The sequence below is a fragment of the Microcaecilia unicolor genome, chromosome 2, assembly GCF_901765095.1.
Source record: "Microcaecilia unicolor chromosome 2, aMicUni1.1, whole genome shotgun sequence".
In the NCBI taxonomy this organism is placed as follows: Eukaryota; Metazoa; Chordata; class Amphibia; order Gymnophiona; family Siphonopidae; genus Microcaecilia; species Microcaecilia unicolor.
Window position 1 is genome coordinate 128,985,943 of NC_044032.1, and position 23,118 is coordinate 129,009,060.

At 41.1% G+C, this 23,118-nt stretch overlaps 1 protein-coding gene across 1 annotated transcript in view; it reads right to left on the reverse strand.

The window, feature by feature from the left end:
• The window catches only part of MAP1B (microtubule associated protein 1B), a 235,509-nt gene that overhangs the window by 84,018 nt on the left and 128,373 nt on the right, over positions 1 to 23,118 (reverse strand). The window contains 1 exon segment of the mRNA XM_030193303.1: positions 9,961 to 10,043. Within this exon segment, the coding sequence (XP_030049163.1) occupies positions 9,961 to 10,043 (83 nt within the window).

Here is a 23,118-nt window from a genome sequence, read left to right on the forward strand (position 1 = left end):
CCTTATTCCCTCTCCATGGCTTAAGATTCCTGAACTAGGATTGCTTCCCACATTTTTATCAACTCTAACACCTAGCCTTACTACTGGTCAGTTCCCTGATCCATGGAAGACAGCCATAGTATGTCCTTTTTTGAAAAAGCCAAACTTAGACCCAACCATACCTGCCCTTTATCTCCAAGTTTCCAATCTTTCTTTCATGTCCAAAATACTGGACAAAATTGTTTTCACACAACTTTCTAATTTCTCGGAGAAGGTACTAGCTTTACAGCCCCATCAATCCAGTTTTCGGGCACATTTCAACACAGAAACTACTCAGTAAATTACACTCTTACTTTGATCAACATAAAATGGTTCTAGCTGTGTCCCTTGACCTTTTGGCAGCCTTTGATCTTGTTAATCACACTCTTCTGCTTTCCCACTTGGCCTCTTTGGGAATTTCTGGTGAAGTCCTCTCCTGGTTCACCTCTTTTCTCTCACACTGTTCATTCCAAGTACTCACTCTGACCTTTATTTCCCAGAAACGTGAATTCTCATGTGGGGTCCCACAAGGTTCCATTCTCTTCTCTCTTCTATTTAATTTGTTCCTCAGTCCCTTGGCAGTTCTCTTTCAATCATTTGGCATTTCAGCTTACTTCTACACAGATGACATCCTTCTTATTTTCCCCCAAAAGATTCTTCTCTCTCAATCACTCCACTACAGACCTGCCTTGACTCAGTATTAGTAATGAACTGGCTTCTAGAACATCAGCTAGTACGTAACAAGGACAAAACAGTTGCCTGCTGGGTCTTTGGCTCCATAGCGCCTCTAGCTTCCCCAGTTTCCCTTCTTGGATAATTGAACCAACCGGTCTCATTCTTCTGCTATTTAGGAATAATTCTGGACTCATTCCTTTTATTCCTAACTCACATCTCGCATTTATCAAAGCTTTGCTTTTTTACTTTTCATCAGTTGCAGATGGCCCGCCACTTCTTTGATCATAATAGCTTTCATACCCTCATCCTCTCTTCATTTAATTCATGTTTAGATTACTGTATCGTCATTTACGCTGGTCTACCGTGCTCCACTCTAAAAAAAAAAACTACAGACACTGCAAAAGGTTGCCATCAGACTCCTTTACTGAGTCCGCTGTTCATCACTCCTTTGCTCAAACACCAACACTGGCTTCCTGCTGAATACCAGATTATTTACAAAATAGCTCTCCTAACTTTTAAGGTTTTTAGGTTTGATTCTCCCGAATACTTTTCATGTTTTACCATACCCTATTCTCCTTTATTGTATAAACAATTATCACCTAGTGCTCCCTAGCCCAATATTTGTCCATTTAGAAACTACTAGACATTGTGCCTTTCTTCCCATCTCCCCACATTTGGAATATTCTACTCCTCCCTCTTCTCAGTGACCTTTCACTTAAGTCTTTCAAGATTAATTTGAAGACCTGGCTCTTTAAACAAACCTTTGAAGACCAAACTTCATCAAACAGCCCAGTGTGATACAGTAAGGAAGGGACCTCTGAAACCTTCTATTGTTTATGGTTTTTTTCCCCTACTCTCACGCTTTCTCCAGTTTTGAATGCATGTCTTTCCAATCATTAATGGAGTTCTTTTCCTCTTTCTAGTTGTTTTTAGATTGTACACCACTCTGCTCTGCCATGGCAACTAGAGTGGTATAGCAACTCTTAATAAACCATAAACCATAATAATAAACCATTTCTTTATTTGACACCAAAGTGACAATGCAGTGATGTGAATCCATGTGCAATATTCCCTCAAGGGTGAATGGCAATAAATGGGGTGACATCAGATTCATGTTTTGGGCAAAGCTCTGATAATAAAATTTCAAGTCACTTTGCTTGCCCATTTTTGATACATGCACCTTCTGCTGAAGACTTCATAAAAGGTAGAGAGACTTTGCAGAAATAAACAACTTGTGTGAAAAAAATATGGAATTTTGCTTTGAAAATAAATCCCAGACCGCTTTGGGCTAGATTCTTTGGGGCCCTTTTACTAAACTGCGACACAAAGTGGCTTGTGGCAGTGCGTGCGAATTTTTGGGGCGAGCATCCGGCCAGTTTTTGCCACATCCTGGAAGAAGGGCCTTTTAATAAGGGGCCTGAAAATGGACGTGCAGCAAAAATAAAATCAGGGCGTGTCCACTTTCGGCCTGAGAACTTACTGCCACCCATTGACTTTGCGGTAAGGTCTCATGCGCTACCTCATGCATGCAGCACGCACCCACTGCTTTTTACCACTGGGTAAGCACCACGCAGTAGAAAATAGAAAATATTTTTTACCTTGTGTTTTCGGCACACGCCAAGTTCAGAATTGCTACCTGGGGCACACGGTAGCAGGATGGTAATGCTGCGCATGCTGGACGCGCATAGGCCCTTACATGCCTTTGTAAAAGGGCCCCCTGAATATGATGCCAAGAAAAGTGCTATTCTATAAGCTGCACTTAAAGTTAGACACAGTTTATAGAATAGCGCTTACAACCAGAAATCATGCCTAACTGCCCCTTTTTAAAAATACTTTTACCCGCAGCAGGTGGCCTCGGCACACAGCAATCCCACTCACTGATGCCACCATGGGCCACCTTTTACTGCCATTTGGTAAAAGGGCACCTATATTTGCTAATCATTGTGACATATGAGCACATTCACAAAATGAAGGCTCAGAAAATGTCATACTCTGTATTATCGCATATTTTTATTCATTTGTTTTTATACACCAATTTCATTAATTATGATTGATTGATTTCATACTGTAGTTGTTAATTGCAATATTATTTTTGTTATTGTTCACATATAATTACTATTGTTCACATATATTTGATATTTTCATGGCCGTTGTTCAAATGGTAATATTTATATATTTTTTTAATGTTCATTCTGTTTTTTTCTTTCAATGTTCATCTTTTTTTATATTACATTATCAAATGATGATTCCTGAGTTTTATGATTATGTATATTTATACCATTTTTTGTTTCTCAATCACATGAGGTCTCATGAGTTGTTTTTATGCATGCTTATATGTTTTTAGCTTATTTTTATTATGTTTTTATTTATGTAAATGTTGAATGACTTCTGACGCAGGCACTGATGCCAAAAAAACAGCTGTGTTGAGTCCTCTCAACAAGTAGAATATAGACTCTACAATAAAATCCCGCTTGGTTTAGAGAAATTTGAATCTTTGCTTTTGGGCCTCACTGTTTTTGCTTGAGATTAAGACCACATAGTTCTTTCCACTCATCTCAGCACAAGACTTACTTGACCTTCAAAGTGGATGCTCATCTTTGGAGAATTTATACGCTGGAGAAACAGAAGATTTTGCATGCTAGAAAGAATCCAGTTATCTACATATTAGATAAGTCGATGCTTGACTTTAAGGTTGATATATTTTTAAGCTTTTCCTCCTCCTTCTATGCTCTCTAAATACAACCTAAATTAATTGCTCATTATATTGCACTCTGCTCCTCTGAGATGAAGTTCTGTGGTGTGCTGGAAGTGACTCAGGCTGTTACTGCACCTCCTCTCCATCCCTTAGCAACTCCTGTAAACAGCAGCAGCCACATCAATGATGCTCCACGGATTCTTTTACCTTGACAGGCACATAAATTTACTACTGAACATAATGTCAAAGAGAGCAGGGCAATTTAGCCTCAAAATAGACTAAAATGCCACACAAATTGCCACCACTGTTTAAACGTGCTTCCTGGGAAATGAGGACCTTAAGGTTTTCACTAGAGGAAAATATTGTTTACCTCCATGATTACTACCTGGATCTTTCATCTAAACCTTGTTTTTCTGCTGCCCCTAGAGATATCGTCATCCAGCTACAGTTAAAGGATGAAGATATCTGTACAGCGGAAATGAATATTTATGTTCTGAGAGTAATCCTGACTGAAGAGCCATGGGGATGACTCAGCACTCTAGCTGCCTCTTATGCAAATCTGCTTCCTGGCACTGAGAAGCTGTTTGCTGTTCTGATGGATATTAATTGGGTCCCTACTGCCAGGATGAAGTGTTTTGTCTCGATACAAAATCAAGCCATAATGTATTTGTAAAAGTTTCAAGTATTAATATCTGAGCAGTTTACATTGACAAAAATGTAAAATCACATACATAAAAACAACAAATTATAATAAAATAATAGTAAGGTACAGTTTAGATTAGCATTTAAGTCAAAAGGTATCTGCTGTAAATTCGTGCAGGCCTGGATGCTGCTGTTTACATCCTGTAAGCCATTCTGCAGAGGTTATTAAATTCCAATAGAAGAGCCCGAATAAAGATATTCAGTGTACAGATAACGGAGCTAATCTATATCTTTATTATCAGTCCACACTCCATTTTCAATCCCATGAAAATATCAGCCAGACATTCAACCGCTGTGGCTGGCATTTAAAAACAAAAATGCCAGGTTTGGTGGTTAAATAAAATCTGAATATTCAGCACTGCTATACGGATAGCAGCCAGCGCTGAATATCTGAATAGAGAGGCAGGGGTAGAACTATTCCCCCTAATTTTGTACATGTGTGTGCTAAATTATGCACACAAGTTATAGAGTAGTGTAAATTATGCGTATAACTTAATTTAATAATTAGCGTTAACTAATTATTGGTATAATTGATGTTAATTGGCACAAATTAGAACTGATTAGCAGTTACGTCTGTAACTGCCCTTAGTCGGGATTCTACAAATTGCGCATGCAAAATCCTCAACATGTAACTGCAAGAGGGCATAGGCCCGGTAGGGACGTGGACATTCCTAGTATTTACCTGCGCAGGTTATAGAATACTATCAGCTACTTGCCTAATTAACAGCAGTTAGGTGTGAGAATTGATTATCAGCAGCCTTTGTGCTAGCATAAGTGCTCAAGCCTAAAGTAAGGTGCGTAACTTATGATTTAACACTGGTATTCTATAATGGCAATTATGTGTGTAATTGCTAACATACAGGGTCTTTTACTAAGCTGTGGTACTAAGCTACCGCAGCTTAGTAAACGGCCCCCATAGAATTCACGCTTAGCCTGCATGTGGAACTTTGAGCCCCTGCTCAATATCGATGCACAGTTTAATTGAATAAAGAGCTATTTAGCGCTAATTGGCTTGCTGAAAAGCAATTATTGGCACTAATTAGATTTCATTGCAATATACACACATAAATTTAGGCACAGGATCCATACCTAAATTTTAAATGGGAGTTCACAAAGGGGGCACGGAAATGGGAGGGTCATGGGCGGAACGAGGGCGTTCCTAAAATTTATGCACGTAGTTATAGAATAATAGGGATACACGTCTAATTTAGACACAGTGATTTCCAATTTTCAGTTGGTGCATAGGCTGCACCTAAAGTCAGGTGTGATTCCAGGGCACTGATTTTTTAGGCCCTTGCCCCTGAATTCTATATTCTAGAGATCCACACCAAAATCCAAGCACATTCTATAACAATGCGCATAACTTAATTGGCTTAACAAGCTAATCAGTGTTGATAACACTTCTTAACAAGCAATAATGAACACTAATTGGCAATAATTAGAATTTACATGCACAACGCGCTAAGTGCATTCTGTAATGCTGTGCACCTAACTTCTAACGTGCGCAGGCTAAAAGGGCGTGGTTATGTGCGGGGAAATGGCATTTGGTGGGCATTCTGAAATTTATGTGCATAGTTACAGAATAAGGTCCAGTGTGCCTAAATCTATGTGCCGGGATTTACGCCACATTTTTGTTGGTGTAAATGGAGACGCGTAGCTTTAGTCACTGAGATATCAACTAAGCATATTCTATATAATTGGAGGCGCGTAGTTTAGTCACTGAGATATCAGCTAAGCATATTCTATATAATGCACCTAAATACAGCAGCCAGATTAATTTTTGGTAAATCCAAATTTGAAAATTCTAAGCCCCTTCGAGAAAAATTACACTGGCTCCCAATAAAAGAAAGAATTAACTTCAAAATTTGTGCCTTAGTCCACAAAATTCTTTATGGAGAAGTCCCAGGATACATGAATAACCTAATCAACCTTCCTTCTAGGAATACATCAAGAACATCCCGTTCATTCCTAAACCTCCATTATCCTAACTGCAACAGCCTCAAGTATAAATCTACTTATACTACCTCCTTTTCCTTTATCAGCACCCAATTATGGAATGCTTTACCAAAAGCTGTCAAAACTACCCAAAATCATCTTAACTTTAGGAAATTACTCAAGATCAGCTTATTCAAAAAAGCCTACTCCCAGGATCCAACGTAAATCCTAAAGTCCTCCAAAGCAATACATTAATGGACTATTTTGGACTCTTTTTCCTTTCCTTTTTCCCTCCTTTCAACTTGTTCTTCTACACTCTCTGTTTACCACAATATATTGTAATTGATTAATAACTGGGTTGGCGATTGCCTTCTCGGTTTAATGTGAGCCACATTGAGCCTGCAAACATGTGGGAAAATGTGGGGTATAAATGTGACAAAATAAATAAATAAATCTAGGCACCACTTATAGAATACGCTTTGTTGGCACTGATTTCTGCACCTATTTTTTAGGTGCTATATATAGAATTTTCTCCTTAGCCAGCATCATCTTTGCACCTAACTTTAGGCAAACTTTTGAGAATTATCTGAATAGCAGCAACAGTCAAAATGCACAGGCTGAAAATCCTTGGGTTATTGATAGTCCCAAAAGGAATAAAAGGCCAGAGGCAGGCATTTTCCACTCTTTGTTGGTTGTATGATCACAGTGTCCCATTTTGGGGGGCAAATACCCTGCATTACAAACAGGACTCCTGAGGAAGGCCTGAGAGCTGAAGCACAGTGTGCGATGGGTCCATTTACATAGCATACGTACTACAGTTTAGGACTGTGTATTAATAAAACTTTTTTTTATCAACATTCTTCCTGGAACAGACTTTTTCTTGTCACCAACACTCTTTTTGTTCTCATGCCTAAATTGCTAAAACACATGTGGAAATTATAATCTAAATTGAGGTAGTTCTGCAGAAGTCTTGCAAGGTCACTGCTTGAACTCTCGGCAGCCATTTTGAATCAGCACCGGGAGGGGAGGCAGTAAGACAGTCTGCAACCGCGCGGAGCAGGAAAAAGGGGGCTCTTTCCTGCCCCGAGGAGGTCACTAGACCATCAGAATACTACAGTAAGGTAAAGGAGGCGAGGGTAGGACACCCTTAGGTGGAGTGACAGTGGGCGGGGTTGGGTGTGACAAGGGGTGGGATGTGCCATAGGTGCGGCCGGTGTGGCAGGGGCAGAGGCGGGGCATGTGTCCTCTTTTTCTTGGGGTGAAAACACGGACTGATATTCAATCAGCACAATGACTGGAATAGGTCTTTCTATGGTGTTTAACTTATTCTGTAAATTCAGTGCTTTTATCTATAGGTGGCAGCACTGAATATACAGATACACTCCACTTCTACACACCTGCATGCACAATTTTGGACTTACCCCCCAAATTCTATGTATGGCAACTTAATTGATTAACAAGTGAATCAGCAACGATAAATGGTATTCAACAACCAATTAGTGGCACTAATTGGCTTTAATTAGAATTAATGCGCACAGCTTTCTAGGCATATTCTATAACATGGTGCACATAAATTCTAATGTGCACAGTCAAAAAAGGGGCATGGTCATGGGCATGGAGTGGGCGAGTTGTGGGCATTTCAAAAAAACTATGCGCACTATTATAGAATACACCCAATCTGCACCTAACCTATGCATAGGCCTGGTTTTATGTGGCCTAAATGGCCGCACCTAAATTTTAGTGAAAAGAACTACGCGTGACCATATTCTATAAACTACGCATAACTTTACATGTAGTTTATAGAATAATGCTCATCATGTGGTTTTACGACGCCGATTTTTAAGGAGCCATATATAGAATTCTCCCCTTAGGGCCAGATTCTATAAAAGGCGCCTAAAAAAATCACATGGTAAACAATTCTGGCTAAGCGTATTCTATAAGCAGCACCTATATTTATCCGTAGTATATAGAATACTCTTAGTTGATATCCCAGCGCCTAAAATTATGCACCTCCACTTACACCAACGAAAATGTGGTATAAATCCCTGCACTTAGATTTATGTGCACTGGGCCATATTTTATAAGTACACACGTAAAATTATGGAACGCCCATGAAATGCCCATTTCTCCACTCATAACCACGCCCCTTTTGAACTGTGTGCATTAGAATTTAGGCGAAGTCCATTACAGAATATGGTTAGCAAGCTGTGCACGTAAATTCTAATTATTGCCAATTAGTGCTCATTATTGGTTGTTAGCTGCTGTTATCAATGCTGATTAGCTTGTTAAGCCAATTAAGGTATGCGTGTTGCTATGGAATATGCTTAGATTTTATCGCGGAACACTAAGCGCACTATATAGAATCCGGTAGTTAGTGTGCAAAGTTGAATGCACAGGTTATAAAATAGTGTCAATTACACGCATAACTTAAATTTCATAATTGACATTAATCGCCAACTAATTGGCTTTAATTGGTGTTCATTGGCGCTAATTTACAGTTACGTACATAATTGTCCTTAGTAGGCATTCTACAAATTGTGCGCAACATGGACATGGGAGAGACATGGATGGGTCAGGGACGTACCTAGCACTTGCATGCACAGGTTTTACAATACTAGCAGTTCCATGCTTAATTACAAACAGTTAAGCACGTAATTGCAGATATAGAATTCACACTTGGGGGTAAATTCTCTATAAGTGGCCCCTAAAAATCGTCTCTGAAAATTTTTACGCACTGAGTGCTATTCTATAAAGGGTATATATCCTTTATAGAACAGTGCTTAGGGCATAGACCACATCTAAATTTAGACACTTGCAATTAGACCTGATAAAAGCAGATGTAAATGCCAGTGTGTAAGTTAGGATTGGTTGGGCTGAATTCTGTATTTACGTCCCATAGTCATGCCCCCCAAAATGTACATGCATTAGGATTTACACACGGATCATTATAGAATATGATCTGCGTGTAAATCCTAATTAAGGCCAATTAATGCCAATAACCGCTGTTATTGGTGCTGATTGGTTTGTCAAACAATTAAGTTGCGCACACAAATCGTCTACAAGCAGAGAATTGCACACGCAACTTTAGTCGCCATTTATAGAATCCGGGGGTTAGTGCAGATCATCCCAGTGTGGTCATTATGCCAGAACTATCCTTTTAGTTTCAGCCTGCTGCTCAAAAGCAGGTCTATACTAAGTGCATAAATTATCACTTTAGCAGCTCAGCCTTGCTACTAAATGGATACATTTTTTTGCCCACCTCTCCCCACCCCAGGCCTTTCTTACACAGATAGTATCAAGCAGTTTAGTCAGATATTCAGCTCAATACTATCCATATAAGTTTTGAAAATCTCTGGTCACCAGTGAGTATAAAACTTCTTTTGAATATCAAACCGACAGAATAGTTTCCATATTTGAAGGGTATACTAGCTACCCAAGGGGCCATTTTACTAAGCTGCGCAAGTGTCTAAGCGCACCCAACACTCGCCAAAATGGAGTTCCTGCCCAGTTACCGCATGGCTCTTGCAATAATTTTATTTTTGGCGTGCGTCCGATACGCGCGGCTGAAAAATAATTTTTATTATCAGACACGCGCCAAGTAGCATTGGACATGCGTAGGTCATTACTGCCCGGTTACTGCATGAGAGTTTACCGCTAGGTCAATGGCTGGGGGTAAGGTCGCAGACTCAAAATGGACGTGCGGCAATTTTGATTTTGCTGCATGTCCATTTTGGCAACAACAAAAAGAAGGCCTTTTTTTACAGTTGCACTGAAAAATGGATTGGCGCTCGCCCAAAACCCACGCCTACACTACCGTAAGCCATTTTCAGCGCACCTTAGTAAAAGGACCCCCAAGTCTCAAATGCCAAATCATGCTAAAGTAGTGTGGCATGTTCAGTTCAGTAAGGCATGTTGTCTTTCCAAATGAAACGTACCTCTGTGCTAACTGCTTCATCTGAAGGGTTGATCAGGACTACAGTCTCTAGCACATCACTTCTGTGATGAAGGATTTTTTGACCTGCCAAATACAAAACAATACCAGGTTATCGTCTGTCTGTAATTTCACAACTCACAAATATAAGCTGGCTTACAAGTACACAATACATTCTGATATTTATTTATTTGGATTTTGCTCACACCTTTTCAGTAGTTACTGAAGGTGAGTTACATACAGGTACACTGGGTATTTCTCTGTTCCTGGAGGACTCACAATCTAAGTTTGTACCTGAGACAATGGAGGGTTAAGTGACTTGCCCAAGATCACAAGGAACTGCAGTGGGATTTGAACTAGCCACTTTGTGATGTCACGATCAGTGCTCTAACCACTAGGCCACTCCTCTACTCCTAATGTTTGTCAACATTTGCTTATTTACAATCAGAAGAAGAAGGGTTACCTTCAAAAGCTAATAAAAATGTATTAAGTTAATCTAATAAAAAAGGTATCATTTTATTTTATTTTCTATGTTTTGACTTATTTCTATTTATTATCTTTAAAAGAGGACTAGCATGGCTACCACATCACTTTACTCAAGTACACATTAATTTGAAACTCTCTTGTTGACATGTTTGTCAAAAGTAATTTCTCCCATTCTAACCACAGCCATGAAGACAAAGAATTTTTCAGACAGAAACAAAAGTGCAGAAATGCTACGTTAAGTGCAGGATAGAAGAGCTGACCTGTTAGAAGTACCTTTGCACCACAACCCATGATGCTGCTTCAGAATTGTGTGGAAAATGACTCCATTATTTTGGAGCTGCTTCACAGACACACTACACAGAGCTGCATGCCGATTGCCCACAGAAAATTAACCAAAGAATCCTACATAAGACCTGTAGCATTCTAAACTTCCTGTGCTGTGTTTGTGTAAAAAGGGAGGATATTATTATAACTACAGATTTTAAACAGCTCCACACATTCACAGTTCGTAAAACCCAAAGAATTTGTGAAGCATATTTAAAAACTGACTTTCCTCTTTATTCAGTGGATCAACTAAATTATATATATTGCTTTAGTATCGGCTTGCTCCCATTTTATACTGTATATAGTGTATAGTTTATTAAAATTTACTATTCCGCTCAACTGACAGGTAGAGCAGAGTGGTGTACAGGCTAAAATATGAAGTAGGAAAAGAACTCCAAATTAAGGACAGGATAGCAAGTTCACTCACACAGAAAGAGCACAGAAATGGTAAGTAGGAGGTATGAAGTGGAAGGAAGGGGTAAGGGGAGGTTCTAGTGGTCCAACACTTGATTGAAGAAAACTGTGATAGTTGAAGAACCAAGTACTGAAGTGACATCATTTAAGTGAGATGGCCAGCGTGAGTGTAGGTTTATTGCAAATTTATTCTGGATGATATATCCCAAATTTTATTAAAACTGGATTTATTTATTTATATTTTGCTCACACCTTTTTCAGTAGAAGCTCAAGGTGAGTTACATTCAGATATACTGGGTATCTTGCTGTCCCTGGAGAGCTCACAATCTAATTTGTTTGTACCTAAGGCAATGGAGGGTTAAGGGCTCCTTTTACTAAGCTACACAGGAAGTGCCGCCGGGCTACTGCAGCAGCCCAGCGGTACTTCCCACCCCTAGCGAGCCATTTCTGATGCTACAAAAATTGTATTTATTTTTGTAGTGCTGGAGTGTACCCGGGTGCCCGGTTACTGTTGGGTTAACGCAGGAGCCCTTACCGCAGTAAGGGCTCCCCCCTGAGATGGCCATGCGGCAAGTACTTTACTTGCCGCACGGCCATCCCTTTTACCAGCTGTGGTAAAAGGGGGCCTCTGAGCGTGTGTGAAACATGTGCTGATACCAGCGCCAGCCCCATAGGCACCCAGTTTAAGAGGCTTGGGGAGGCTAAGCCTCCCCTGCTGCAGTAGGATGGATCAGCTGTGGAGTCCCGCTGCTCTGGGGGTTAAATTGTTGATTTACCTCCATCCTCACAGCAGGAGCTGCAGTGAAAGCCCAGTTGTAGAAATTGGTTTATGGTTTAATTTGTTTACCTTACTGCTGGGAGAGCGGGGGGGGGGGGGGGGGGGGGGGGGGGGTTGGCTGGAGGTGTCCTGGGTTGCCAGGGAGATATTTAACAAGGATGACTTCCTGACCTGCAAATGAGTAGTTCATACCAAAGAGACTTGCACTGACACCTGAGGACAGATAGCAGCAGAATCGGATACTGGGCCAGCATGATCAGAAAAAGTCACCAGACAACAAAGGTAGAAAAGATCATTTTATTTTCATTATAGTGTTTGGAATATGTCCTTTGAGAATCAGTTGCTCAACATTAAAAGTTTATATTTATTTACTTATTTATGGCATTTTATCCCACATTAAACATGAATTAGGGTGTTTTGTGGCTCTACATGAGAATTGTGATGATATGATCCCTTGTTTCATATTGTTGACGGTCTGCATTTTCCGTATGGGTGGTATATTGGTGTATTAGGTTCTGCCCAGTGTAATATTTATGGTACAGTAAGGTTCTGAGTGTGTTTTTGCACAAAGTTGTGCATAGTGTTTTGCAGTTGAGCGATTGTGGTTAGAATATGCTTTGAGCAACCACTTTATTCTTTGACATATGATACATAGCTAATATCTAAATTTAATAAAAGGTATTAATTGTGACTTTTATTTATTTATTTTTTCTGTGTGTTATCAGACAATAATGGATTTAAGCTCCACCCCTGGCCCCACCCCCTAACCCCGCCCCTTTAGCCTCCCCAAACAGTTGGGCCACCGACCAACCGCCTATGGCCAGCCCCCTTTTGCCACAGCTTGGTAAAAGGGGCCCTAAGTGACTTGCCTGAGATTACAAGGCGCAGCAGTGGGATTTGAGCTGGGCACCTGTGGATCTCAAGGCTGGTGCTCTAACCACTAGGCTACTCCTCCACTCTATACATTTCCCATTTCATAAAGGTAATGCAAATATACATCCTAATATTTCCATGTCGTACTTGTTACAGGAGTGATTAAGGGGCCCTTTTACTAAGCCGTGTAAGCGTCTATGCATACCCGTGTGCCAAAATGAAGTTACCGCCCAACTACCGCATGGCTCTTCTGGTAATTTCATTTTTGGCGTGCGTCCAATATGCGCGTCTGAAAAATATTTTTTATTTTTGGGCACGTGTAATGGACGCATGCCAAGTGGCATTTGTTGCGTGTAGGTCATTACTGCCTGGATTCTTTACCGCTAGGTCAATGGCTGGTGGTAAGGTCTCAGACCCAAAATGGACGCGCGGCAATTTTCATTTTGCCGCACGTCCATTTTTGGCAAAAAAGGCATTTTTTGTAGGTGCGCTGAAAAATAATTCTGTGTGCACCCAAAACACAAGTCTACACTACCACAGGCCATTTTTCAGCGCACCTTAGTAAAAGGACCCCTAAGGGAGGTATCCTCTTCAATCCTGTTCACGTGTTAATAGTTATGCAGAAAACAAGCTTTGTACTTTTTTTTTTTTTCGAAACATGGTATAGATTTATTTTCTGGATGCACTGCCAGGAAATCTCACTCTTTGGCCTTCAATCTCACTATCCAGCTCATTTTCAAAAGAGAAGGGCGCCCATCTTTCGACACAAATCGGGAGATGGGCGTAATCGAAAGCCGATTTTTTGACACCCTTGACGGCTTTCCGTCGCGGGGATGACCAAAGTTCACAGGGGCGTGTTGGCAGAGTAGCGAAGGTGGGACTGGGGCGGGACTGGAGCATGATTAGGAGATGGGCATCCTCGGCCAATAATGGAAAAAAGAAGGGCGGCCCTGACGAGCACTTTGCCGACTTTACATGGTCCATTTTTTTCATGACCAAGCCATGAGATTTGGGCGTCCCCGACCGTATTATTGAAACGAAAGATGGACGCCCATCTTGTTTCGATAATACGGTCGGGGACGCCACTTTACGGGGCCGTCCTTAAAGATGGGCACCCTTAGAGATGGGCGCCCCTGTTCGATTATGCCCCTCTATAGTACCCAACTAATTAATCTTTAACCCATCCAAAAGTCAATTAATCAGTATCAACGTATTGCTATACTTCATTTTATATCGTTCTTGTCTTTTTTCGTAACTTGAGAAAATCCATAAGCAAATATAAAATAATAAATAACAGGAATTACTATGTTGTCTTCCTCTTGGCAAGTGTTGCTGAAGAAACCTCTCTGGTGCTACGTTGAGAGAGCTATGCCAGCTTACATCTTCTATTACATGATTACTTTTTCTTTGAAATTGCACACAGAAGCTATAATCAATGGTAACAATCAAAGCATAAACAAATACATCTGCTAATGATGTAGCATGTCGGGTGTCAATATGCTACATCTGCATTCAGATTCCAATCTGCGTTGGGTCTCACTATTGAAAAATATTTTCCTCTGACTCCAAAGTACACAAAGACATTTTCTTTTTCATGGTAATTTGTTTTTTTTTTTCTTTTTTTAATATACTGAACATTTGAGTTGTACAAATGAAGTGCCTCATTAGGAAGAAAATGTCATGCCAATATTCTAACAAAATCTACCGTTTCCTAGACAAATTGGGAAGCAGAATAGGTGGTTCAGTTCATCTCAGCATAATGAAACACTGCTGGTTCCAACCTAATCTTGCTCACTTAGCTATGATGGGTGGGAATTTTATAAATTATTTTCTGTGGGTAAAACATGTTTTACATGATTAAATGGCTGGATATGAATACACACGTCAAGAATATGGGGGGAGATTAAAGAATATGGGAGGAGATTCTATATATGGCACCTAAAACATCGGTGCTGAAATCATGGCTGACTAAGTATATTCTATAATCAGGCACCAATTCCAGAATATGCTTAGTTGATATTTCATTGCCTAAAACTACATGCATCCATTTACATCAGTGAAAACATGGCGTAAATCCTTGAGAGCAGATTTAGGCGCATTGGGCCAAATGCTATAACTAAGTGCGTAAATTTTGGAATGCCCAAGAAATGCCCATTTCCCCACCCATAACCATGCCCCTTTTTGCCTGCCCGTGTTAGAAGTTTGGCACACTTTATTACAGAATACGCTTAGCGAGTTGTGCGCATAAATTCTAATCAGTGCCAATTAGTGCTTATTATTGTTTGTTAAGTGCTGTTATCAGCGTTCATTAGTTTGTTAAGCTACGCCCATTGTTATAGAATCCACTTGGATTTTGGCGCTGATCTCTAGGTGCATTATATAGAATCTAAGAGATGGTGTGTACTCATGCGTAGGTCTTCCTGGTGGTGTCAGTGGCGTTCCTAGCCTGGATGACACCCGGGGTTAATCGCCGATGCGCCCCCCCCCCCCCCCAGGTGCAGCACCCCCCCTGCGAAATGACACCTGTTCCAGGGCAGAGGGAGCTGCAGCGAACGAGCGAAGTTAGCGAACTCGGAGCCGACAGGTGCACACCACGGCACCCCCCCCCCCCCAGCAGCGTGCACCCAGGGTGGACCGCCCCCCCCTTGGTACGCCACTGGGTGGTGTCATCTGGCAGAGGCAAGTGGGTTTTGACTGCAGCTCCAGTAGTTGGAACATAAGGACAGAACCGGGTGGACTTCTATGGTCTATGTCCCAGAAACACCAAAGAAAGACAGTGATCAAGTAAATACCTACAATGAGAACCTACAGCCCCACTAATCCACTTCACCAACCCATTCAGTTATGAAAGCCCACCTTCTATAAATACCCTAATAAATTCCTTCCTTCATCTTTCTTCCCTTAATTAATCTCTACACAATACTAACTATACAGTACTTGATATACTGGAATAACTATGTTATCAATACTATGTAAGCCACTTTGAGCCTGCAAATAGGTGGGATAAGGTGGGATACAAATGAAATAAATAAAAATAAATAAATAAATAAATAAATAATATCACGTTCACTGTTGATTTAAATCTTGAATCAATAATGAATGTGACTGTTGGCAAGACTAGATGGACCATTCAGGTCTTTATCTGCCATCACTTCCTATGTTACATGCATATTTTATAAAATGCACAAGTACATGCATAGACTACATGCCCACATTTGCACCTTCTTTGGAGCAGCTGTAAATTTGTGCAAGAGCATTTATGACGTTTGAGGATCACTGCAAGAGACTTTCATATAAAGCACATAGGTGCCTATTTTGTTGTCTATATATATAGTCTCACCTTCCACTAATAGCTCAGCTCCAATCACACAGGGAAAACATTCTTTTCCTCTTCTCCCTATTCTTTGCACCACACTCCACTCACTCCACTCAGCACAGTCCATCTAGTTCAAGCTTGGGAGTGGGTCACTATCCGGAAAAACAGAGATCCAGGGATTGGGGCAGTTTAAGTGAGGGCTTTGCACAGGTATTTACCAGTTCAGGGAACCAACGTCCTCACTCCTCCTCCTAAGGATAAATCACACCGCAGTCCAAAGATTCTATTTAGTGCAAATTAAACTTTACTGAAATGGCAGGTAAAACAGTAGAACTCTTCCTGTCCAGTCAAGACTGTATATCACAATCTGAATCTACGTTTCCAACCTGATCTTTTTAGGATTTTCAGTATTTATGCATTTACAAGTACTCCTGTCCATTTACCCATCCTAGGGACTGGTAACAATCCAAGGCTGTTAATGTAGTTCTCTGACTGCAATCTGCTTCCCTCAGGCACAGACCCTTCAGGCTGTCCTACTTCCAGCAATGCACTTCTGGAGCTGTACCCTGGCCTTGAACAGGCTTCCCCTGTCCAGATTCTTGCTTCAGGCTGGCTTCCCTTGCCTACCCTTAGCTTTGACATTATCACAGTTGCCACTTGGTGGGGCAGCAACATATCCTGAGTTTATTTAGCCACTTTGGGATCCCCCTCTACTTCATGGGTCCCAGCAGGGGTACAGGCAACCACAAACCACTTCTCCCCCACAAACAGGAGCCTCCCCTATCAATCAACTCTTAAATCCACTTTCTTTCTGCTACTTATTTTAACCCCACTCCCCTTGGGCTGGACCTTCCTTCCCAGGACCAATAAGAGACTGAGCTGGGCCTGGGGTAGGGTCGCCGCTGCCAGGCCTCACCCCAGGTCCGCTGCTGCCAGGCCCCCAGGACCACTGCTGCCACCCCCCTCAGAACTGCTGCTGCTGCCCCCCCCCTAGACTGCCACATAGCCAGACCACAGAAATTGGGGGGGGAGGGGGGGGAAGGCTGGAGCCCAAAGTGCAGGGGGACACATTTTGCCCCACCTCCTTTCCCCCCGCCACAACTCCACATACCTTGGTTGGCAGGGGTCCCCAAGCCCTGCCAGCAGAAGCCTTCCTCCATTGCTTGCCCTGCTGCTGCTTTTCCCTCATGTCGCACAAGGCAAGCGCTGGAGGAAGGCTTCTGCTGGCAGGGCTTGGGGACCTGTGTCTGCTCCTTCCCAGCCTAAGGGGGACCCAGTGCTAGAGTTTTCTCTCTCCTGCTCCTGTCAAGATGCGATCACCTGGGTCCCATTAGGAGCAGGAGAGAGACAGACCCTTGGAGGCTGGGCCTGGGGGAATCTTGCCCCTGCCCCCCTGTCGGCGGCCCTGTTCCTTCCACCCAGTGACATCCCAGCTCTCCCCCAGTGACTCCAGAGAGCTGACACCAAACTCTAGTAATCCCCATATAATGGGGGATTACAAACAAATGCTTTGAGGATTTTTCTGAAGAAAGAGGTTTTCGAGAGAAACAAACTGATGCAATATGAGATGGTGGTGTTGGGCTGAATGCTGGTGCGATTTTGCTCACATTATAATGTTGAAGTAGTGCCTGTGCAAGTCTATTTTTTTGTCTTGGTTTCACAGGCTAGAATAACACATTCACTACAATGAATTTGCTGTTTGAGGCCTGAGGGATACAGACTGCAGTTAGCAAGACTTTTGATCAATCTGTGACACAGCACTGCCCAGCAAGTGCATTGTTAGCAGCTGGAGGCCTAACAATGAATCCTCTCTGAAAATGATCTCCCATGCACATAGTCATCTGTATCTTTCTGTCTCATAAGTGCCCGGGAGAATTTACATACATTCTGCTGGCATTGATAAAGAAAACCTTTCCAATGAAATATTTATTACCATTAGAATAATTCCTCTAGCTGTCTTTGACTTAGAACACTATTTAAGGGGGGGGGGGGGGGCATGACTAGGTTGAGTTTCTGTTCTGCATTCCATTAGCACACATTGCTCTGATTTTGTTGCAGTGTTTACCCATCTTTTTTGTATCATCCATAAGAGCAATCTTGGCTTACAAAGAACTTTGGTGACTCCTGAAGTAGGTGTTGTGTCCACCAAAACACGGCCCGTGTTGGGTCAAATGTCTGGTGCCTTCAATAAAGTTTTCTACACAGCACTTCCTAAGCTGGTTTGTCATTGGGTCAGCCTCTACCATTGAAATAACGTGTTTTACCAGTAATTAATGCTATTTTAGCACAGGTCCCGTTTTATGCAGTAAGACCTAGTTACTAATAGCTGGGGTTAACAGTAAAATAACATATCTTAACAGTAGCCCTTATTGATAACTTCCCCCCTGTAAAGAGGAAACTGATGATTGAAATTATATCTACTTTGTTTTGTTTAGCTTAGGGATGTTTTCTATTTTAAGTAGGTTCTCACCTAGTCCACTTGTTAAATACTCAATTCTGCACGAGTCCCAATCAGGATTTTGGTTGAATCACAGCACCGAAACTGTCCTAGTGTCTGCAATGAACTCATTCAAACAAGCAATTGCTACTGGCAACAACATACTCCTTCTATAATTCGACATGTCCAGTGCCTTCGACATGGGCAATCATAGAATATTACTACATATACTAGAATACTTTGGAGTAGGAGGTACAGTTCTCAAATGGTTCAGAGGATTCCTGACCACAAGACCTTACCAAGTAACAGCGAACGCGGACAAAGCAGCTCCATGGATACCTGAATGTGGAGTCCCCCAAGGATCCCCCCTCTCACCAACCCTTTTTAACCTAATGATGATACCTCTAGCCAAACTACTAGCCAATCAAAACCTTAACCCTTACATATAAGCAGATAATGTTACGATCTACATCCCGTTTAAACATGATCTAAACGAAACCACCAACGAGATCATGCACTCCAAATCATGCACTCATGGGCGGATGCATTCCAGTTAAAACTTAACGCAGAAAAAACACAATGCCTTGTATTCACCTCACAACATAACACAAACAACTTCATCTCCATAACCACACCATACTGTTCTCTTCCCACCTCACAAAACCTGAAAATTCTTGGAGTTACCATTGATCGAAACCTCACACTCGATACCCACGTGAAGAATATGACGAAAAAGATGTTCCACGCCACGTGGAAACTCAAAAGAGTAAAACCTTTCTTCCCGAGATGCATCTTCCGTACCTTGGTACAATCAATGGTACTAAGTCACCTGGACTACTGCAACGCACTGTACGCAGGATGCAAAGAACAAACTATCAAAAAACTCCAAACAGCCCAGAATACCACCACCAGACTCATATTTGGAAAAACTAAATATGAAAGTGCAAAACCCCTAAGAAAGAAACTTCACTGGCTCCCACTCAAGGAACGCATCACGTTCAAGATTTGTACGATTGTACACATGCAAAATCATCCACGCAGATGCCCCAACCTACATGCTAAACCTCATGGACCTGCCTCCCAGAAATGTCAAAAGATCATCCCGCAAATTTCTTAATCTACACTTCCCTAGCTGTAAAAGATTAAATACAAGCTGATACATGCAACTACCTTTTCGTACATGAGCACGCAGTTGTGGAATGCATTACCTACTGCCTTGAAAACTATTGACGAATTACAAAGAGAACCCATGGCCTCACTAAATCACTTCGCCAACCCACCCCTGTAAGAAAGTCTTCCATCTATCCTCATCCACCCCAATCTTTTCTCTTTCCCTTACTTAACCTTTTTATTTCATCAATTGTATCCAACATCCTGGAATGAAAGTGCCATAACAGGATTCTCTAAGCCACATTGAGCCTGCAAATAGGTGAGAAAATATGGGATACAAATGCAATAAATAAATAAATTATGACACCTACAATGAATGCTGGAAAGTATTTGTAAAGAAGGTTGATGAACAATGGTATAAATTCCATGGTAATATATAGGGGTGAAGATGTGGGACAAGGAGGAAGGGGTCCATTTATAGCCACTTTCAGATTCACTCCACAGCAGGGACCTCAATTTAAACTTAAGCCACCGGGCATGAGTTATCTAAAGAACACTGCATATACATCCAGTAGTGGCACAGCAAGAAGTAGCAGCCCTGCCATGCTCAGGTGGCAATCATATCCTTATCCATGTCCACTTTATTCATGGCATGTCTAGTAGAGGAGTAGCCTAGTGGTTAGAGCACCAGCCTTGACATCCCAAGGTGGCCAATTTAAATCCCACTGCTGCTCCTTGTGATCCTCTGTTACAATGTAATTCACCTTGAGCTACTACTACTGAAAACGGTGTGAGCAAATCTAAATAAACAATTGTTTAAAACTTAGTAAAACAATCATTTCATAATATAGACATTGTATAATCAACCAAAAAATGATAAACCCAGGTACTAACATTTTTTATTAGGATTTATTTACCACCTTTTTGAAGGAATTCACTCAAGGCAGTGTACAGTAAGAATAAATCAAACATAAGTAATAGGCAATTACAGCAGTAAAAATATAATAATAATAATAATAATACAAAGTCTGGCACAGCATACTACTTACAATGTCAACACAATACATAATAGAACATTTTAATTGAAAATGAAGGATATAAGCAAAGAAGGAACATATAGATAGGTAAGAGAGTAAGAAGAGTTAGAAACTAAGGTAACTAATTTAAAGAAAGTTGCACACGAGGGCAGAGAGATGATTAAATATTATCTCAGCTAGGGTAGGTCTAATAAAATCACACAATATGAAGTATGTCATATTACACTGTTAAATTTTCAAATGGAGTAATCAACAAAAATATTGAATCACATATTTTGTATGTATATCCCAGTAGTGAAACTGCAGTCTTACCTTAATATCCCCTTCATCCTGAAAGCTCAATATAAAGTTCCCTGTTTCTACTAGATTTTTAGCAATGGAACCCTCATTATTGTTTATTTTAATTTAAGCATTTGTAATCCATTTAACCATCAAGTTCAAGGTGGAGAACAATCACACATTATATGCAGGGACTTTCTCTGTTCCTAGAGGGCTCACAATCTTGTACAAAGCCAAGCTAGCATTTTTAGCTTGCGGTAAAAATTAGCTGGTGGTAAACACTGAGATGCCATGGGTGTCTCAGTATTTACCACCAGCTGATATTTACCGCATGCTAAAAATGCTAGCATGGCTTTGTAAAAGGCCCCCTAAATTTTGTACCTGAGGCAATGGAAGGTTATGTGACTTGCCCAAGGTCACAAAGAACTGCAACAGGAATCAAATCCAGGATCCTAGGATCAAAGCCCAGTGCACTAACCACTAGTCCACTCCTCCACTCAGAGTGATGCACTTGGGGTGCAAAAATCCATATGAATCTAATTGACTTCTGTGACTGGGTGACCATAGAACTGGATGAAGGACATGCACTTGATACGGTCCCTTACAGAAAACTTGTGAATAAGCTGAGAGGGCTGACCTTAGGACCCAAAGTGGTAAAATGGATTGGAAACTGCTTGACCAACAGGCAACAGAGGGTGGTGGCAAATGGAACCTGCTCGGAGGAAAGTAAAGTGAGCAATGGAGTGCCTCAGTGGTCTGTGCTGGGGCTGATTCTGTTTAATATATTTGTGAGAGACATTTCTGGAGGGTTAGAAGGAAAAGTTTGCCTTTTTGCAGTTGACATGAAGATAGCCAATAGAGTGGATACTCTGGAGGGTGTAGAAACCATGAGGAGGGATCTCCAAATGTTGGAATAATAGTCAAGGGTCTGGCAGTTAAAAGTTAATGCAAAGAAGTGCAGAGTGATGCACTTGGGGTGCAAAAATCCAAAACATATGTACTAGATAGGAGGGGAGACAGCGATAAGCTTGGCTCAGGAGAGGGACGTTGGACTGATGGTCTCTGAGGATCTCAAGGCAACAAAACAATGTGGCAAGGCGGTGGTCACAGCCAGAAGGATACTAGGCAACATAGAGAAGAGTATAACCAGTAGAAGAAAGGAGGTGTTGATGACGCTGTACAAATCGTTGGTGAGGTCCCACTTAGAGTATTGTGTTCAGTTTTGGAGGCCGTACCTGCTAAGGATGTAAAAAGACTGGAAGCGGTTCAAAGAAAAGCGACAAAAATGGTATGCGTTTTGCTTAGCAAGATGTACAAGGAGAGGCTTGATGACCTGAACATGTGTCACCTCTTACCTTATGTAATGAGTTTATCTCTTCAGGCAGACTGGATGGACCGTACAGGTCTTTATCTGCCATCATCTACTATGTTACTATGTTTAATGGTTTTTATGATTGAATTACTCTATTGTTATAATATGCATTGTACATTTTTTATTAACTTTGATGTTCTCATTCATTTTATTTTCTTTCCTTTTTATTCTCATATTTATGAGTTTGATTCACTTTTATGTTTGTGCATTTGTATTATTTTTATTCTTGTAGACTCCTGATACAGGCCATATAGCCAAAACACGGCCCATGTGGAGTTGAGTGGATATACGGATTTTTGTTAAAGGACATTTGTGCACCATTACTTGCTTTTTTTTGTCATATCTGCTGTTTTGTTTTTGTTTCTTTTAAACTGCAATGTACCGCAGTGATCTATTCTATACTGTCACCTGTTTTATTTCCTTTCTACCTTAAGACTCTAGCTGAGCTGTTTCAGTTAATGGACAAAAAAGTCTATATCTACATCAATGGTTCTGAACCTTTTTTTTTCAGTCAGGAAACACCTGATGGATGATGCTCGCATACGTGACACACTTTTGTACGTGAGCCTCATGGACCTTTGGTCTGATACAGTATGGCAGCTCTTATGAATTAAATGTAAACATGCTCTGCATCCACCAATACCCTATCTCCCCCTAACAATAGGTAAAGATCATAACTAACATATTTTCTCCATGGAATTTACCATAGGAAAAAAAAATTCTGATTCTCATGTCA